Genomic DNA, 18,795 nt, shown 5'->3' on the forward strand with positions numbered 1-18,795 from the left:
CCCAGAGGACCCAGAGGTACTAATGTGGATGTTTGGAATCTGACAGCTGTGTTCTTCCTCTTTTTGTCTTTCACAGTGATGAAGAGACGAAACACTGAAACATACGGAAAGAGGGGTGAAGGGATGGAGGATGGAAGTCAAACGACAGCAGGGCTTGTTTATTATTTTTTGATAGAGGGTTCAATCAGGACTTGGGGAGAAGTCAGAAGTAATGGAATTGTATTTGGAAGGGTTTAAGGTTTAAGGTGGGTTGCCATGGGATTGGGATGGGGGGGGGGGACTGGGTGGGGGGCAAAAAAAACCTGATCACTGGACACATTTATCATGACATCATCACCACTCATCTGCTGTCCACCAATCACATCCTTGTCGGCTCCCGTGCAGAGCAGAGCTCAGTGGTAGAATGTGCCCTACACACTCCACAGTGACGAAACTCACCGTGTGAGGTTTTTTTCATCCCAAACTGAAAGAAAAACCACATGCCATCAAGTCACTGTGGAGTGTGTTTATTTAGGTGTGTGTGTGTCTGTGGCACATTGCACTGCATGTGTCCGAGCTGAAAACGTCTGTTCTGTCAGCTCACTGTGGGGTTTTTGTCCGTTCTGCCTGGGCTCAGCACTCAGCACTCTCTCTGAGATGTGCTGTTGTGGGCTTGGGAGTAACCAGGTCCACTTAATGCCACTTCAGGTCCGGACCAAGCTCCCAGCGTGCCCATGCACGGTCAATTCTGTTTATGCCAACCATAATGTTTATGATTCATTTATTCAAATCCCTATTCGCTGTTTCCTTGGCAACTGGCAGCACAATTGATCTCACGTAATTCCTTGTTAAATGCCCTGCTCGTCCTATCAAACCAAAAAGCAACACGTTTAGACAAACTAATGGGTGTATAAATTTAGCTTCGTGATTTTTGAACAAGCTTGTATAGTATGTATTGAGTGTTTTTTTTCGGTGCTTGCTTTCTCGATACGGCATAACCTCCCAGAGAAACTATAGTTCACTTATGACAGTGCTATGGAAGTGTTTGTGATGACTGCGCTCCTGTCCTGACCCTGTCCTGGCTCCCCCCCCCCCCCCCCCCACACACCCTGTCTTTCACCTCACCTACTTCCTACATCACACAACTCTCCCTTCGGCTAGTGACACTCAGCTGTCGCTAGAAAAGCCTTGTCTGGCGAAACAGGCAATGTGTTTGATCCCTGTTGATCATCCGAAATCTACCACCCAGACGTATTCCTGGCCTTTCCCCCACCGACAACAGATGGGAGCTCAGAAGCTCCAGCTAAACAGACCCCTCTCCAGAGCATTAGCTCAGGTGAACCACAGTTTTCATTCGGAAGGAGCGGGGAGATGATGAGGAAGGCGAGTGCGAGTGGTGAGGAAGGAATGTTGGGGGTGGGGGTCAAGTGTGAGGTTAGGGTTGTGGGGGTTCAAGTATGTTATGTACTCTTTATTTTTTATTTTTTACCAAATGTGTCAAAGAGTTATTGCTTGTCTTAGTGGGTGTGTTCCAACGTTCTGGTAAACAGGTGTCTGCTGTCTGTCTATCTGCCTTGCACGCTTTATCTTTATCAGTGCCTGCCTACAGCACAAAGTATGTTTGATCACAGGTGGGAGGGTTATCTATGTTGATGAACACTGGAATTTTGGGCCTTTCTTTGAACGGGTCACTTCAAACCACTACCACCTTCTACTGGCATCATATTGTTGTTTGATATTTGTCTACTGATTGGAGAATGTTATTTTATGTTATAAATGAATGACTGTTAACAAGCCTGTAAGGTTGGGTGAAAACGTCACAGGTACCTTAAACTTGGAACATCTTTGTTAAAAATTTGTTTGCAAATAATGTGATAAAAAAGTGACTTTTTTCATGTATTTTTTAAAAGGGGGTTCTTGTTAACTACTGAGCTGTGACCTATTTGCTTTCTGGCTTTTTCCACTGGTGTGTGTGCAAAGAGAGAAAAGCTTTCTTAACTTTGTATTTTTTAGAAAATAGTGACTGGTCCTTTTTCTGCCTGGTCTCCTGTATATGTTGTGATACCCTGCGATGATCTCTGTGGTATGTTGATGTTCCTTTTTTGAACTGTGTAGAAGTTACAACGGAAAAACAAAGAAAAAATAACCAGACCCCCACAATCTCTGTTTTATTTTCTAAAATACTACTGTGATGAAAAATAATATGCCACTAAGCACACATTACATAACTTTAATAGATTTTGCCGACAACTAAATCGAGGAAATTATATCGAATTATAACAATTATGTAAACTCTATTAAGTCATTTTATGATTAGAAATTCAACCGCATTTGGAAAATACGAACATCATCGTTGATAACTTTGAAATGAGATCAGAGGGACGACGTTAACGGAAGTCGACTCCATGGTATCGATTTCTTTGAAGTCTGCTTTGTTTGATGAGGAAGTGCCTGAAGACAGCGGAGGCAAACGATATCCCTGGAAATTGGCTGCTCAAATGCTTCACAGATCAAAATCCTAACGTTAATCTTCCAAAAGCTCGTGTTCATTTCTTGGACACAGATTGATTTATACGGAAACGTACAACAACAACAGCAACGCGAAAGAACGATAATGAATGTTTCTTTTTCAAATTCGAACAGATTAATAAGGACGCAGTTTTTTAGTTGTTGGCTATGTATTCTACTTGAACCAACTCTTTGCCACTGGTTTTCTAGCTCTCAGGCTATGTGGGCCTGATTGTGTAGCCTGCCACTTGTCCTCATACGATACCCATGCCCGGGATCCATTAGCAAATTAAAATACCAGTGCCTCTTCCTGACCTGTTGAAGGGGATGGTGGATTCGTGCTCAGAATATAGAGAGAATGGATGAAGAGAGTATGATGGGAGTGAAAAGCACGATGCGGTAAAATGTGTGTGTGTTTGAGAGAGAGAGTATTTAGTCCTTCCCTGGACCTGTGGTTCTATTTATACCTTCTCCATTTAGCTGCAGTGGCACTAATCTGATTTGGCCATTTAGTGTCGGGGCCCCATTGAGGAATGACAGCCACTGTCTCTGTAGCTTCCTCAAGCCAAGATACTGCTGTAGCTCACTAGCCCCTGGCCGGCACTGAGTGTGTCAGCCACTTGACAGGGGTGAGGTCTTCTTGCACAGGCTCCGGTAGCACAGACACGTCCTCTGCCATCCTGCCTACGACACACACCAACAAACGTTTACATTTAGTCATTCAGCAGACACTCTTATCCAGAGCGACTAACAGTAAGTACAGGGACGTTCCGCCCGAGGCAAGTAGGGTGAAGTGCCTTGCCCAAGGACACACCGTCATTTTGCACGGCCGGGATTCGAACCAACAACCTTCCGATTAATAGTCCGACTCCCTAACCGCTCAGCCATCTGACCCTGTTATAGCGTCACAGCATTGGTGCAGTGATGAGAAAGATCAACACAATGGTGGATGGAGAGATTGATGCCTGTAGGAAGCCTTAAGGTAACCGACAGAGAGCGCTGATGATAATGGATTGAGTATTTTTTTTACAATCAGAGGGGGGGATGAGGGGGGGTTGGAGGTTGGATGGAAGAGGGTGCAGGGAGAGTGAATTGACCCAGGAAGAGTATAGAGCGAGGGATGAAAAAGGGAGATATTGACAGGAAGATCGGTCAGAAGTGGGCGGCCTATCGGGAAGGGAGGAAGCGAAGGAGTGATTGACTGAACAGAGAAACACAACGTATTTTTTTAAGACGTCATAAATCTGCATGGGCTGTCCAGTCTGAATGGCCAGTAATAATTTGAGTGCCATAAATAATGAGATGTTGGGAGGGAGAATGGAAGAGAATAGGTGGGAGGGAGGAAAGGATGGAAAAGGTTCGAGATAAAGAATGAAAGAGGCTCTTGTGCAATAAATCTGTTCATCTCTGCTTTATCCCTGAAAATGTCATATCCTGTTTGGCCTGATTGTGTTTACTGGGTGGGGTGGATGGTGCGTGTGTGCGTGCATGTGTGTGTATCTCGGCTTATTTGATAGATGGCTCATAGTATGCTGGATCTACTTGTCTCAGTGGTGGTGGTGTGTGTGTTGTGTCTTATAGTACAGGACGACACCTTTCGATTGCAGTGCTTTGGTTTTAATATCGATAGTTTGTGTGTGAGAGACACCAAGGGAGTGAGAGGAGAGAGAGAGAGAGAGAGAGAGAAAGAGAGAGAGAGAGAGAGAGAGAGAGATTGATGGCTATGATGCACTCGTAAGACATAGTGTGTTTGTGTAGGGGTGGGTGGGGGATGCGGAGAGATTTATGCCAATTAGGGTTGGTGAGGATGAATTACTGTCTGTTTCCACAATGTCTCTGTAATGGAATGAGCTGATTAGCACTGACTCCAAACAATCCTCACTGTGTGCGTTTTCTTGTCTGTGTGTGTGTGTGTGTGTGTGTGTAAGCTTACAATCACTACCTTTACTCAAGCATTCTTGGGCAAATGACATGTACCCTATTTCTCATACTCTTGATTTATTTTGTTTCGAGATCAGTTATACTTCAAATCAAGTTTGGAGTGTTGTCTGACTGAAACAAAATGAACGGGGGGGGTTTTTGAACGTGATCGTATACATCATATTAAGTGGCCCTTTAACTTTGGGCCAGGTTTATCCAAGCTGCTGACTTCATCCTCCCAATCGCAGCCATGCACAAGGGAAATTTCCATCCCTTCTAGAGTTCTACTGGGCTGGTCTGTCTGGTCCTTTGAAGCTAGATTAGAGACGAGAGGGTGCATGAGAGCTCAACATCCGACTGGAGCTAAGTGCCTTCGCAGGAATGCACTCAACGAGATCTTTGTCCCTCACCTAACTTACTTAACATACAGACAGAGGGTGAAGCATCTGCACTATCACAGTAACCAAGGCTGAAACACCATCATACACACACACACACACACAAACAAACAGAAACACATGCAGACAAACTATGAAAGGGTTGAGCCAGGTATCAGTGACGGGGCCATGACTCAGCTATCCTACCTGAGGCTCACCGTTTGTGGGTTGAAGAGCAGAAAGCACCCTGGCTGTCTGGAAGGGAGAGGAGGAGGAGGGAGAGGAGGAGGAGGAGGAGGGAGATGGAGAGAAGGGGAGTAGGGAGAGGAGGAGGAGGAGGAGGGAGATTGAGAGAAGGGGAGGAGGGAGAAGAGGAGCAGGGAGAGGAGGAGGAGGGAGAGGAGGAGGAGGGAGAGGAGGAGGGAGAGGAGGAGGAGGGAGAGGAGGAGGATGAGGGAGAAGAGGAGCAGGGAGAGGAGGAGGAGGGAGAGGAGGAGGAGGAGGGAGAGGAGGAGGAGGGAGAGGAGGAGGAGGAGGGAGAAGAGGAGCAGGGAGAGGAGGAGGAGGAGGGAGAGGAGGAGGAGGGAGAGGAGGAGGAGGAGGGAGAGGAGGAGGGAGAGGAGGAGGAGGAGGGAGAGGAGGATGAGAAGGACAGGAGAGAGAGAGGCCTGGAGGAGTTGGAGCAGCTGTTTGTGTGGGTCCACAGAGAGCTTCAGTACATGCTGGAGGCTGCTACTGTCTAGCAGTGCTGTAGAGCAGGTGTCTGGAGAACACACGCTCATGCACACACGCCATTTCTCTCACACTTCCAGGCAGAAATGGAATGCGTTCCGCAGAACCTCTCACACACACACACACACACACAAACACACACACACACACATCAATTCAACCACCGAAAACATGTACCATAAGGCATTCCCACTCTAAAGTGCACATTCATACTCTCTGCAGATAGCTCTTATATGTACGGTATATGTTCAGACTTGGCCAGCCGAATGTCAAGGATAATGAAACACTTCACAGGCCTTCAGGCGAGTTCACCCATGGAGTGTAATGAAAGACCGAGCATTCAGCGTTTCCACACACCGTCAAACAGACCTTTTTAAACAGTCTGAGGTGGATGGCGATGACACACCCACCTGCCTGGGGGGGGCGTATTTCCCCTCTGCACACACGGGGGGGGGGGGGGGAATGGTACATGCTTGGTGCCTTGGTCCATTCTGCAAAACATGGCTGCCCACTCACTGGTTGTCTACCTCGCAAAAAGAAATGCGTACATGAGAGACAGACCGATAGAGGGCTAGAAGTGACTGCATGTTGATTACTTTCAATACCCCCCCCCCCCCAGGCAATTATACACACACGTCTTTCACAGCACAGACTTGTTCCTGCACACTTCCACTCTCCATTTCTTATTCAGTTTTTTGGGTTTTTCTGTCTTTCTGTCTTTTCAGAGCAAGCTCCAATGCACCATGTCCTTAAATTGTTTTTGCTTTTCTCTCTCTCTCTCTCTCTCTCTCTCTCATACACACACACACAACTGCACACACAACCACACTCAGACGCCCCCAAATGGGCTGTAAATATAATAGCGGTAGCAATTTGAGGGACTGTATTATAGTCTCAGAGGAGCCCCCATTACAGTGCTCGTTCTCTGCTGAATCCTCAATGTAACCTTGCTACGTCTCCTCTCCTCTCTTTCGTCCTTTGCCTCTCTCTCCTCCGTCCTCTGCTTGCTCTCTGTCTTCCCATCCACCCTCCCCCCCCGCCTCCTTTCCTGTCTGTCTCTCACCTTTTCCCTCCATCTCACGCTCCCTCTCTCCCGCTGCCTCGCGTCTCTTCCACTTCTCCGTCCCACTTCTACTCTGCGACCTACCAAACTCCTTTTGTCGCCCTTCTTTCTGCTCTCTGACCTTATTAGATATATCTCATCTTTCTCTCCCTCAATTGCTCCCCTTTGCTCCGTTTTTCAGTCCTGCTGAAGAATCCCCGTGAGAGACAGAAAAAAAGAGAGAAAGAAAGCGAGAGAGAGCGAGCGAGAGGGTTAAACACGTAAGGACAGAGAGGGAATGAGAGATAGTGGGAGAGTGTATCTGTTTTCGTCCAACGCGGATAGAAAAACAGGCCTTGGATGAATGGACGGCAGCAAGGCCATTATAACACAATCTGTTCTCTGTGCACTTTGGTAAACACACTCCATCTTGGAATGTCTCCCCTCCACTGTCCCGCTCTCCTGAACTTTGATACCTGGGTTGGGCTGCTTCACACCCAGCACTGGTGATGGGCAGTGCAGCCTCTGGTATTCCTCCTTATCAGACCTGTCTGCTTTATTTGATCGCGGATAGGCGAGCCAGGCTCTGGGAATGCTCAGACACACACACACACACACGCGCGCGTGTGCGGTAGGGTGCGTGTGTATACAGTAACACTGTGTGCTACCTCACCTCCCCTGCATGGTAAGTGCTGTGAAGAATGTGTGTGCCGTGCGGTTTGGAGAGTGAGAAAGGGTTTAGATGTCTTGTTCCCCTGCCAGACACGACCTGTGCTCTCCCCTCCCTGCTTTGCTGCCCAAACACCACGGTCAGACTCATGCCTGGGATTAAATTAAGACCTGGAGTTAGACCTAGACCAGTGGCTGGGCCAAAACTTCAGGATCATCAGTCTTCAGTACCTGGGCAGTTAGGACCACTTCTGCCTTCCCATGGTATCAACCAGAGAGGTGCATGGCCAGACCTAGACACTCAACATCCATGTTAGACTCTTATTAGAATTTCAAGTATCCACGCATTGGTCTCATTCTTTAGATAGTACTGCTTAGTAGCGTCAGCGTTTCTGACAGACCACAGTGACAACCAATACCAGCGTGGAGACGTTGCTGTGTGGATGTTGTGGTAACACCAGGTGCCAAGCAAGGAGTTAGCATTCCAGAGGGACAGATCATTGTTCTTGGCCCTACCTGAAGTGGGGAGAACATTGTCTGTTTGGTAGTTTGGAGTGAAACTGTTGTCTCCTTGCTGAAAAGAATGCCTTTCATACACACACACACACACACACACACACATAAACACTAGCAAAGAACCCCCAGCCTCTGAAAACCTGGATACGTGTGTACATGTCTGTACACCGGCAGCTTGTCATCATACAACACACACACACACACACATAACCACACACACACACACACATAACCACACAAGAAGCAGCTTGTCCAGGAATGTGGCCTTGTCGTTTTGCCAGAACGGGGGTCTTCAACACGACGCTCACTATCACACTGGGAGGAAAATAACGGGAGAAAAAAGAGAGGGGAGAGAAATAGCAGGATGTGTTTGTTTGCAGGCAGAGTTGTTGGGGTTCAGTGTGAAACAATGCCAGTGGGCAGGTAAGTGGTGTCCCAGTGGGGCGTCAGTCTTTGGACGGTACACCCCTCACTCCCAGAGCTCTATTACCACAAACAGGCGTGTGATCTCCTGGCAAACACACAGCCCACGGCATCGATGCTAATGCATTATCATAGTGTGTGTGTGTGTGTGTGTGTATAAATGCACACGCACTCGAGTCAGTCGGTCGATACGAATCCATTACTGCCCGAAAGCACAAGTATGACGTCACGGTACATGCATCAATACTGATGCATTACTTCTGAATGCGTTCTCTCTCTTTCTCTCTCTCTTTCTCTCTCTCTCTCTCTTTTTTTCTCTCTCTCTCTCTCTCTCTCTCTCTCACTCTCTCTCTCTCTCTCTCTCTCTCTCTCTCTCTCTCTCTCTCTGTCTATGTCTCTCTCCCACTCCTTCTCCCTCTCTCTCTCTCTCTCTCTCTCTCTCTCTCTCTCTCTCTCTCTCTCTCTCTCTCTCTCTCTCTCTTTCTCACTCGCCATAATTATAAACAAAACATCCGACTGTGTTTACTGGACACAGTAGGGCAGTATCTCCCTTCTGAATGTGTCAGAAGGGCAGTGTCTCTATCTCTATCACACACACACTCACACACATGCACACCAGGACATGCAGTACACACACACACACACACACACACACACACAAGGCAGCCTTTCAGGTGCTCCATCACTCCCCCTGATTAAAAGGCTGTGGAGAGGTTGCATTAGAGTGAGGATGAAAGGCGACTCACTTACAGCTCCCACACTAACCATGATGAAGGGAGTGGGGAAAAGATGGAGAGAGAGGGAGAGAGGGGGAAACAGGGTACCACTCAGACTGTCACGGGTTGATTTGCTTTGTTAAGGCCCATTATATGCATTATCCATACACACACATACAAACACGTGTGCATTATCTCTCTCGCAAACACACACCCTTAAGCACATACTCTCTCGCAAACACAAACTGACACACTCTCACTGGTAGCTATTATGTGAGTATCATTAAAGCACTTTATCCTAATTTAGTCTTTAGTGGGCGATGAGGAGAGATTCGGGTGGTTCCCAGCTTTCCTGCACAATTACGTTGTGCACTTCATTAGTGAGTGTTCTGTTCAGACTCACTGCTTTCTGTGTATGTAAAAGCGTACACTGATTTCTCTCTACCTTTCTCTCTTTTCCCCGAACTGTTTCTTACTCGAGCTTTCTCTCTCTCTCTCTCTCTCTCTCTCTCTCTCTCTCTCTCTCTCTCTCTCTCTCTCTCTCTCTCTCAGTGTGTTTCACCATCATCACCACTGTATCAACGGGCCACAATGCGAACGTGGTGTGTGTGTGTGTGTGTGCTCACCACCCCCCTACTCATGATGGAGGTGTCACAGGAGAATTCCGAGAATTCTAAGCTCCGATGAGCGATAGGAAACAGAAAGTGGGGAGGGCGGAGGCGGGAGGGGCAAGGCATGGAGAGAGAGAGCTGGGTCACCGAGGGTGGAACACTGTCCAACCTGGCAACCCATTTTCATATATTTCACACAGATATATCTCTGAGTGAACACATGCCTTCTGTAACTGCATCAGAGGGAGAGAAGAAAGCAGACAAGGATACCTCAGGGTCATGTGTGCTGTGACAAGAGAGAGAGAGAGACACAGAGAGAGAGAGAGAGACAGAGAGAGAGAGAGAGACAGAGAGAGAGAGAGAGAGAGAGAGAGAGAGAGAGAGAGAGAGAGAGAGAGAGAGAGAGAGAGAGAGAGAGAGAGAGAGAGAGAGAGAGAGAGAGAGAGAGAGACGGGCATTGAGATGGGTACACAGTAACAAGGGCTTAGTGTTATGAAATCATACACAAAGTCTAGAATTGCTAAGAGTGTTTTATACACACACACACACACACACGCACACACACACACACACTCACACACGCACACACAATGTGTGAGCATGTGAGCTGACAGAAAAAACGCTGCCATTGTTGATTTCCTCTGTCTAATGTTTATAACCAACGACTTGCCACATCTGCCCATCTCATGTGTCATCCCACTTAACTGTTAGCATCACCGTGACAACACTGGATCACCATGACAACACTGGGAGCCAGAACCCCAGTTTTCAGGACTCAAACCCTTCTCCCCTTAAGACCCTGGAGAGGTCAGTGTGGTGGGGGGCAGATCTGGGGAGGGGGGCAGAAATGGAGGAAAAGGGTCGACTGGGACGGCAAAAGGGGGGAGAGAAAACGCATGGACAACAGATGGCCTAGTGGCTCTGGTGTTAGACAGAACATTAATGGACACAGCTGTCAGTCACACACAAGTTGACTCACAAGTTTGTGTGTGTGTGTGTGTGTTTGTGTGTATGTGTGTTTGTGTGCGCTCACACACTGTACATAATGTATGAAACACATGAATAATTGATTCACATAAAAATGCATGAATCCATGTACTCTGTGTTCAGTGCCCGTGTGTATGAACTAATGACTTACGTGTGTGTGAGTGTGTGTCTGTCATGGTTATGTGTTCCTCGGACTCAGAATCTGGTCACACCCACGCTGAAGTTTGCAAAGAATGCCTGCCTCATTTCACCTGTCCTCACTTTATCTCCCCCTCTATGAACTGCATCTCTCCCCCCCCCTCTCTCTCTCTCCCCCCTCTCTCTCTTCCACTCTCTCTCTCCCCCCTCTCTCTCTCCCCCCCCCTCTATCTCCCCCCCTTTCTCCCCCATCTCTCTCTCTCTCTCTCCCACTCTCTCTCTCCCACTCCTTCTCTTCCAGTCCCTCCCCCCCACCTCTCTCTCTCTCTCTCTCTCTCTCTCTCTCTCTCTCTCTCTCTCTCTCTCTCTCTCTCTCTCTCTCTCTCCCCTCTCTCTCTCCCCCTCTCTCTCTCCCCCTCCTCCCTCCCCCCTCTCTCTCCCCCCTCTTTCTCTCTCTCCCCCTCTCTCTGTCTCTCTGTCTCTCTATCAGCTTCTCATTCTATTTCTCTTTTATTATCTTCTGTCTCTCCCAGAGGCCATGAATCAACACTTGTATGAGGAGTGAGAGCGGTGGAGGCTGGGGGCTGAAGGCTGGGGGCTGGAGGCTGGAGGCTGGGGGCTGGAGGCTGGGGGCTGGGGGCTGGAGGCTGGGGGCTGGAGGCTGGGGGCTGGAGGCTGGGGACTGGGGGCTGGGGACTGGGGGCTGTAGGCTGGGGGCTGTAGGCTGGAGGCTGGGGACTGGGGGCTGGAGGCTGGAGGCTTGATGTACAGAAGATGCCCCGTGTCACTGTGCCCCTGATACATTAAGGAAAGACCCAGGCCCCTGTATTGTCCAGTACATAAACTATACCTCGATACACGCGCCAGACAGTCCACTGAGGCATCCCTGGGCTTTATTGTCATCTAGTGGTGATTGAGAGAAGTGCAGATGAAGTGTCTGCAGTACAAATCTTTTTTTTTTTTGTACTATTTTCAAACAGACATCTCCAACTTCCAGCAACCTTGACTGATCCATGCTATGAAAACACAGTGACTGTATGTGACTCTCTCTCTCAGTCTCTCTCTCTCTTTCTCTCTGAATCTCTCTCTCCTCTGCTCTGGACAGGATCCGCTGTCAGCTGGTCGAAAATCTCATTGGCGTGCCGTTCCTGTGAGACCCAGGTGCGTGTTATACGACTTGTTCTTGTTTATTATGGAACACACACACAAACACGCCTACGCACACAGACACCAAAGAACCTTTATAATGAGCGGGTGTGCTACTGTGAGGAATAATCACAACTGGTTAGTGTTGCTGCCAAACCAGCTGCGAGGGTCAAATTCACTGGAGTTGAAATGAGATTTAAAAACGGAAGAAAAGACAGAAAGAGGGAGTGAGGCAGAAGTTAGATGATTGAGGCGGGAGGGAGGGAGGGAGGGAGGGAGGGAGGGAGGGAGGGAGGGAGGGAGGGAGGGAGGGAGGGAGGGAGGGAGGGAGGGAGGGAGGGAGGGAGGGAGGGAGGGAGGGAGGGAGGGAGGGAGGGAGGGAGGGAGGGAAACAGAGAGAGTGAGGGAAGGCAGTAAGGGGAGGGACAGGGACGTGCAGGGGGATGCCTCCTACACTGTGACCAGCAGCCGTCTGCCCGCCTCCTACACTCTGACTCTGACCGGGCTGATGTTTTGGGTGGAGCTGGTGGTTGTAGCCGTCTACCACATGTAGCCTGTTACCTATACTGCCCACGGGCCAAATGTGTTTAATGACGTATAGATTTTTGTCTAACACATGGCAATGTCATTCGGCTAATTAACTCACAAGATGTATGTGAAAGCAAGTTGGTGGTATTTCATTGTCTATCGGTGTTTCAATTATATAACTCGGCCGCTAACAATCAAAAACCTTTATTGGCTCAACAAACTTTGCCAGTAAAATATTATCTTGTTAAAATCCCGGGCAAGAGAGGGTAAATTCTGCGAAAGAATTCATCTTATATTCAGCATATTCAAAATGTCTCCCAATTATTAAACACATCACACAAGTTTCCTACAAATGATTTATTGTTTTTTATTTCAAGAACTGAGACATAAATATGTTGCTTTTCTGAAACTTTTTTCTTGAGGTCCTAGATCCGTTACTTGATGAGACGGAGAAGGACACCAGGGGGCGCTGCAGTAACTGCAAACACCTTATCCTCAGACTTCCTCCTAGTCTCCTGTAGACTAATGCATACCTACAGGCTCCTCATGATAAGGTGCTATGTGCTGTTGCACTCTTTGGTCTGACAATCGCGTCTAAATACTGTTTTACATTCAGAGGTTTCCTTTTTCCAGTCTCTCTTGGGCTTACTGTGGAGATCTAGACAGGTTTTCTGAAACGATGGTTCTAGAATGTTTTGTATGTCGCGGGGATGGCTGAGTTTAGGTCAACTGAAAAATTCAACCGAGAGTTACAATGATCTAGGGTGTTGTTGGGGAGTGGTGGGTGAATAGGGGGAGGTGGGGGGGCGGCGGGGGGGGCAGGGGGCAAGGGGCGGGGGGGGGGGGGGGGGAGGTCACGGAGGGATGGGTCTTTACTGCTGGGGGTAGAGGATGTGGTAGACTTGGTCCTGCAGGATACCAGCGTAGGTCTTCATGGCTCTGGTGGTGTCTTCGTAAAGGTTCCTGAAAAACAGACGCACACAAAGACACGCAGAATGTTTGAATGATCGTTGCGTTGAGAATGTTTTTATGTCTGCGGTTTCGGCCAGTGCATTGGCCAAACGAAACACACAAAATGATGTATTTTAACATTGCCCTGCTCAAAATATCAAATAAGTCCCGAGATAGGATCTGACATCGGACTAAAACCAACATTTTGGTTTTGCCAATCTGACTGTCTTGTGTGGGTTTGAGTGTCTTACTTGGCCTTCTCCTCCAGTTTCAGCCCCCGGATGTTGTCCAGATATCCAGAGGCAGTATCAAGGGAGCTGTCGTAGTAGGACTTGACAGAAGTTGAGATCTTGCTCAGGGTTCCTTCCTCTGCGACCTCACTGGGGGTTCCTTCCTCTGCGACCTCACTGTGGGTTCCTTCCTCTGCGACCTCACTGTGGGTTCCTTCCTCTGCGACCTCACTGTGGGTTCCTTCCTCTGCGACCTCACTGTGGGTTCCTTCCTCTGCGACCTCACTGTGGGTTCCTTCCTCTGCGACCTCACTGTGGGTTCCTTCCTCTGCGACCTCACTGTGGGTTCCTTCCTCTGCGACCTCACTGTGGGTTCCTTCCTCCGCCTGTCTGGCCACACGGAAGCTCTCAGCATCTGACCAAAACAGAGGGGGGGGTCAAACAGGTCAGAGAGGAAGAGACCGCTGAAACGTCCGGCTGTTCCGGGCGCGTTTGTTAGCTAGCTGTTCAGGCGACAGGCCTTCTCATGTTCTGGTAGGCGGGCCTTATGGGCACACAGCAAGGGGAATGTGACTCGTATGTTCTAAGTACTTACTGATAGCCAGCAGAGCTACAAGCACAGTAATGACCAATAGTTTGTTCATGGTGTCTCTCGGGATCTGTGGACACAGACACAAGACCATTGGACAAGGACATTTTTTCATAAACCTATCCACTAGAGGGTAGCATTCTCCTTGATTTCCTGGTGGCAGACAACTTGCCAACAATTGATTTCTAAGTTCCTATGAGCGTGGCAGATTCTGAAATTGACACAAGCTTTTAAACATTTACAAATGTTTTCAAGGTTATATTGTACCCTGATAGAAAAAAAAATATCTAAAATGAGACACAGTACTCTTTTCTCTTGTGGATGCACTCAATATCTTTCTTTATCCTTTCCAGTACTCAAAGACCTTGACATTACAGAAATACTTTTTAAACGCTTAGGATTGCATTCGATTGATGTAAGCTTGACTAAAGCAGAAATACTGGCTTAAAAAGAGTGAGTGTATAGTGTAGAAAAAGAAAAAATATATATCTGTACTCACTATTTCTCCTCTTCAGATACTTGTGCCGTGCAGGTTAGCAGGTAAGATCACTCTCTGGCTGCTCTGTATATATAGGAGTGTAAATATGTTGACTTGTCGTTCCTAAAGCCAAAGTGCACTCTTTTGGAGATAAACAGCCACCGGTCAGGATTGTGTGCGTGTGGTGTGCGTGTTTGTGTGTGTGTGCGTGTATCTGCAAAAACAGCGAAAGATCGAAGATGGAGACGCTATTGGGATCTCCCATCGTAGCAGCTCCTTGTTTGACATCTCATTCAATCAGTGCAGCGCAGACACCATTGGCACACTGGAGGGACGCGGGTGGCAGCTTACGTACACGGTACACAGTCAGCGTCGCTTTGATCACTGCCCGAGGGCTGTTCATTCAGAGGCCTTTCATCTGTGATTGACTGATTTGTGCCGTATCAGCCAACCCCCCCCCCCCGCCCCCCTCCTCTTCACCATCTCTGCCCCGCATCTCAGCCTGCCCCTGTGCAAACACACACACACACACACACTGTGGTCCTTGCATAACGCGATGCTCGTGCGTGAACGTCCTACTGAGACTGAGTCCTAAGTCTAGAATGGTTAAGACACGTCAGCCTAGCTTCTACAGGTCAGCTGGATGGCAAGTCCAGCAGAGTCTGGGGGGGGGGGCACAGGCAAGTTCCCTGAAGGCCCAGTTGCCGTGGGGGCGGGGGAGAAGGGGGGGGGGCGGGACGACACGTGGATGGCAGTAGTATGACGTTCTAGACATGGTAGAGCAGTACTATGATGTTTTAGACATGGTAGAGCAGTACTATGATGTTCTGGACGTGGTAGAGCAGTACTATGATGTTTTAGACATGGTAGAGCAGTACTATGATGTTCTGGACGTGGTAGAGCAGTACTATGATGTTTTAGACATGGTAGAGCAGTACTATGATGTTCTGGACGTGGTAGAGCAGTACTATGATGTTTTAGACATGGTAGAGCAGTATTATGATGTTCTGGACGTGGTAGAGCAGTACTATGATGTTTTAGACATGGTAGAGCAGTACGATGATGTTCTGGACGTGGTAGAGCAGTACTATGATGTTTTAGACATGGTAGAGCAGTACGATGATGTTCTGGACGTGGTAGAGCAGTACTATGATGTTTTAGACATGGTAGAGCAGTACGATGATGTTCTAGATATGGCAAAGCAGGATGAGGATGTTCTTGACATGGTAGAGCAGTACTATGATGTTCTTGACATGGTAGAGCAGTACTATGATGTTCTGGACGTGGTAGAGCAGGATGAGGATGTTCTTGACATGGTGGAGCAGTACGATGATGTTCTGGACGTGGTAGAGCAGTACGATGATGTTCTAGATATGGCAAAGCAGGATGAGGATGTTCTTGACATGGTGGAGCAGTACTATGATGTTCTTGACATGGTGGAGCAGTACTATGATGTTCTGGACGTGGTAGAGCAGTACGATGATGTTCTAGATATGGCAAAGCAGGATGAGGATGTCCTTGACATGGTGGAGCAGTACTATGATGTTCTTGACATGGTGGAGCAGTACTATGATGTTCTGGACGTGGTAGAGCAGTACTATGATGTTCTTGACATGGTGGAGCAGTACTATGATGTTCTGGACGTGGTGGAGCAGTACTATGATGTTCTGGACGTGGTGGAGCAGTACTATGATGTTCTTGACATGGTGGAACAGTACTATGATGTTCTAACCTGCACAACAACCATCTTATCTGTCTCAGGCTGTGTGTAGCGATAAGGGCTGTACAGCCTCAAACAGTTCACTAGGCATTCCAAGAGTTACTGGTACTACCTTGTTATTGGTACTACTATGTATTTATAGTGTATTTGTATGCTATTTTGTGTATTGTGTATGAAAGGTTTGCGAATGTATTTGCTGCTGTAACAATGGAGTTTCCCCCTGGGGTCTCACTAGTCCACTTCACTGTACTCTACTCTACTCTACTCTACTCTACTTTACTCCATCCACTCCACTGTACTCTACTCTACTCTACTCCATCCACTCCACTGTACTCTACTGTACTCTACTGTACTCTACTCCATCCACTCCACTGTACTCTACTCTACTCTACTCCATCCACTCCACTGTACTCTACTCTACTCTACTCCATCCACTGTACTCTACTGTACTCTACTGTACTCTACTCCATCCACTCCACTGTACTCTACTCTACTCTACTCCATCCACTCCACTGTACTCTACTCTACTCTACTCTACTCCATCCACTCCACTGTACTCTACTCTACTCCATCCACTCCACTGTACTCTACTCTACTCTACTCCATCCACTCCACTGTACTCTACTCTACTCTCCTCCATCCACTCCACTCCACTGTACTCTACTCTACTCTACTCCATCCACTCCACTGTACTCTACTCTACTCTACTCTACTCCATCCACTCCACTGTACTCTACTCTACTCTACTCCATCCACTCCACTGTACTGTACTGTACTCTACTCTACTCTACTCTACTCCATCCACTCCACTGTACTCTACTCTACTCTACTCCATCCACTCCACTGTACTCTACTCTACTCTACTCTACTCTACTCTACTCTACTCTACTCCATCCACTCCACTGTACTCTACTCTACTCCATCCACTCCACTGTACTCTACTCTACTCTACTCCATCCACTCCACTGTACTCTACTCTACTCTCCTCCATCCACTCCACTGTACTCTACTCTACTCTATTCCATCCACTCCACTGTACTCTACTCTACTCTACTCCATCCACTCCACTGTACTCTACTCTACTCTACTCTACTCTACTCTACTCTACTCTACTCTACTCTACTCTACTCCATCCACTCCACTGTACTCTACTCCATCCACTCCACTGTACGCTCCTCTACTCTACTCTAATCCATCCACTCCACTGTACGCTGCTCTACTCTACTTTACTCCATCCACTCCACTGTACGCTACTCTACTCTACTTTACTCCATCCACTCCACTGTACTCTACTCTACTCCATCCACTCCACTGTACGCTCCTCTACTCTACTCTACTCTACTCTACTCTAATCCATCCACTCCACTGTACGCTGCTCTACTCTACTTTACTCCATCCACTCCACTGTACGCTACTCTACTCTACTTTACTCCATCCACTCCACTTTCTGTTGAGTGTAGTTGAGAAAAGGGGGAGTTTACGTTCATATGAAACCATGTGGATTGTTTTGCTTGGCCAGCATGCCCTCTTTGTGGCTTACTGTTGATTTAGTCCAGGCACTGTGTCCATTCCCCCCCCCCCCCCACCTGTCCAGCTCGGGTAACTTTAATTGGCACAGGGACATGGAGACTGGGGAGAGGAGGTGTGTGTGTGTTTGGAGGGGGGGGGGGGGGGGTAAAGCATGCATCACAATGTAGAAACAGATCAGAACTAATAACATCAGCAGCACCCATTCTACGCTAGCTTTCCCCTATATTGTACAACCAGAGTATAAATTCTAGGACAAATCTTACTTGGAATTGGAGACTATGTGAAGTAAGCATGCTGTGGTATATTTGATGGATACAGAACTGCACAGGGTGGTTATGGGAGTTGTGTCTGGTGTGTTCAGGTTCCTACCTTGGAGGGCAAGGAAAACGGCAAGGAGGTATTTCCCAGACATATCTGTAAAAGAAAGGATTTTCAGTCATCAAAGTAATTCAGGTTAGAATTCTTCAAATGAAACTTCTTTGAATTGTACACTTTTACATTGCACGGTTGTAAATTGACCTTAAAAAGCTATGAATAATACAAATTCTAGTGCATTGTATTGCATCAAAATGTTGATAAATAACTTCCTAAAATAGGCAAGTATGCATTAAAAAGAAGTTGCAGAAAATGTTACCTGCAGATGTATTGGTTCTGATCTGTGAGTTGAACAGTAAGACAGTCTTCTCTGATAGTGAGTTGTCTGTAACTCTCTCCAGACCAGTGGACAGGATGATATAGGGAGCAGAGCAAACACGTCGTCTAATTAGCACGCACATGGACACACGCACACACTTATAATGGTTGGCGGTGAAGTGCTTTTCAATAGGAACTTTTTTAGATTTTTGCATGTCAACAAGTCTAATGAGACATACAGAAAATATGCCATATTATTGTGAAGTTTTAATTTCAGTAGACATTTTGCCACTATGTTCAAATGTTTTTGCCCTCAGTGTACTATGAAGATTGAGCAAGTTATGTGGGCTGTGTTTCTTGACTGTACTCCAA

At 47.5% G+C, this 18,795-nt stretch overlaps 2 protein-coding genes and 1 long non-coding RNA gene across 3 annotated transcripts in view; 1 reads left to right on the plus strand and 2 right to left on the minus strand.

Moving 5' to 3' along the window:
• bcam (basal cell adhesion molecule (Lutheran blood group)) overlaps positions 1 to 2,130 on the plus strand; it is a 43,050-nt gene extending 40,920 nt beyond the window's left edge. Inside the window, exon 15 of the mRNA XM_084669158.1 lies at positions 77 to 2,130. Coding sequence (XP_084525284.1) covers positions 77 to 79 — 3 coding nt within the window. The 3' untranslated portion in view covers positions 80 to 2,130. The remainder of the gene's footprint in view (positions 1 to 76) is intronic.
• A 10,504-nt stretch (positions 2,131 to 12,634) lies between these two features.
• On the minus strand, positions 12,635 to 14,640 carry apoc2 (apolipoprotein C-II). Its single transcript, XM_084667286.1, has 4 exons — positions 14,562 to 14,640; positions 14,069 to 14,132; positions 13,495 to 13,888; positions 12,635 to 13,255 (listed from the first exon to the last, which is right to left on the minus strand). Exons 2-4 carry the CDS (start codon positions 14,115 to 14,117, stop codon positions 13,165 to 13,167), a joined length of 534 nt encoding a protein of 177 aa, XP_084523412.1. The 5' UTR covers positions 14,118 to 14,132; positions 14,562 to 14,640; the 3' UTR covers positions 12,635 to 13,164.
• A 3,204-nt stretch (positions 14,641 to 17,844) lies between these two features.
• LOC146301384 (uncharacterized) lies at positions 17,845 to 18,535 on the minus strand. Its single transcript, XR_014764072.1, has 3 exons — positions 18,425 to 18,535; positions 18,160 to 18,204; positions 17,845 to 17,889 (listed from the first exon to the last, which is right to left on the minus strand). It is a non-coding gene; the product is annotated as an uncharacterized LOC146301384 (long non-coding RNA).
• Between the last annotated feature and the right edge of the window lie 260 nt (positions 18,536 to 18,795).

This window comes from Hypomesus nipponensis, chromosome 2, assembly GCF_054491055.1.
Source record: "Hypomesus nipponensis isolate SF chromosome 2, ASM5449105v1, whole genome shotgun sequence".
In the NCBI taxonomy this organism is placed as follows: Eukaryota; Metazoa; Chordata; class Actinopteri; order Osmeriformes; family Osmeridae; genus Hypomesus; species Hypomesus nipponensis.

What these genes read in the sequence shown, in the direction of transcription:
- apoc2 (XM_084667286.1), bottom strand. Translation starts at nt 14,117, where the DNA reads ATGAACAAACTATTGGTCATTACTGTGCTTGTAGCTCTGCTGGCTATC. An exon ending in TGTAGCTCTGCTGGCTATCA is followed by an intron (nt 13,889 to 14,068) that starts GTAAGTACTTAG and finishes TGTTTTGGTCAG; the next exon opens with ATGCTGAGAGCTTCCGTGTG. An exon ending in AAACTGGAGGAGAAGGCCAA is followed by an intron (nt 13,256 to 13,494) that starts GTAAGACACTCA and finishes TCTGTTTTTCAG; the next exon opens with GAACCTTTACGAAGACACCA.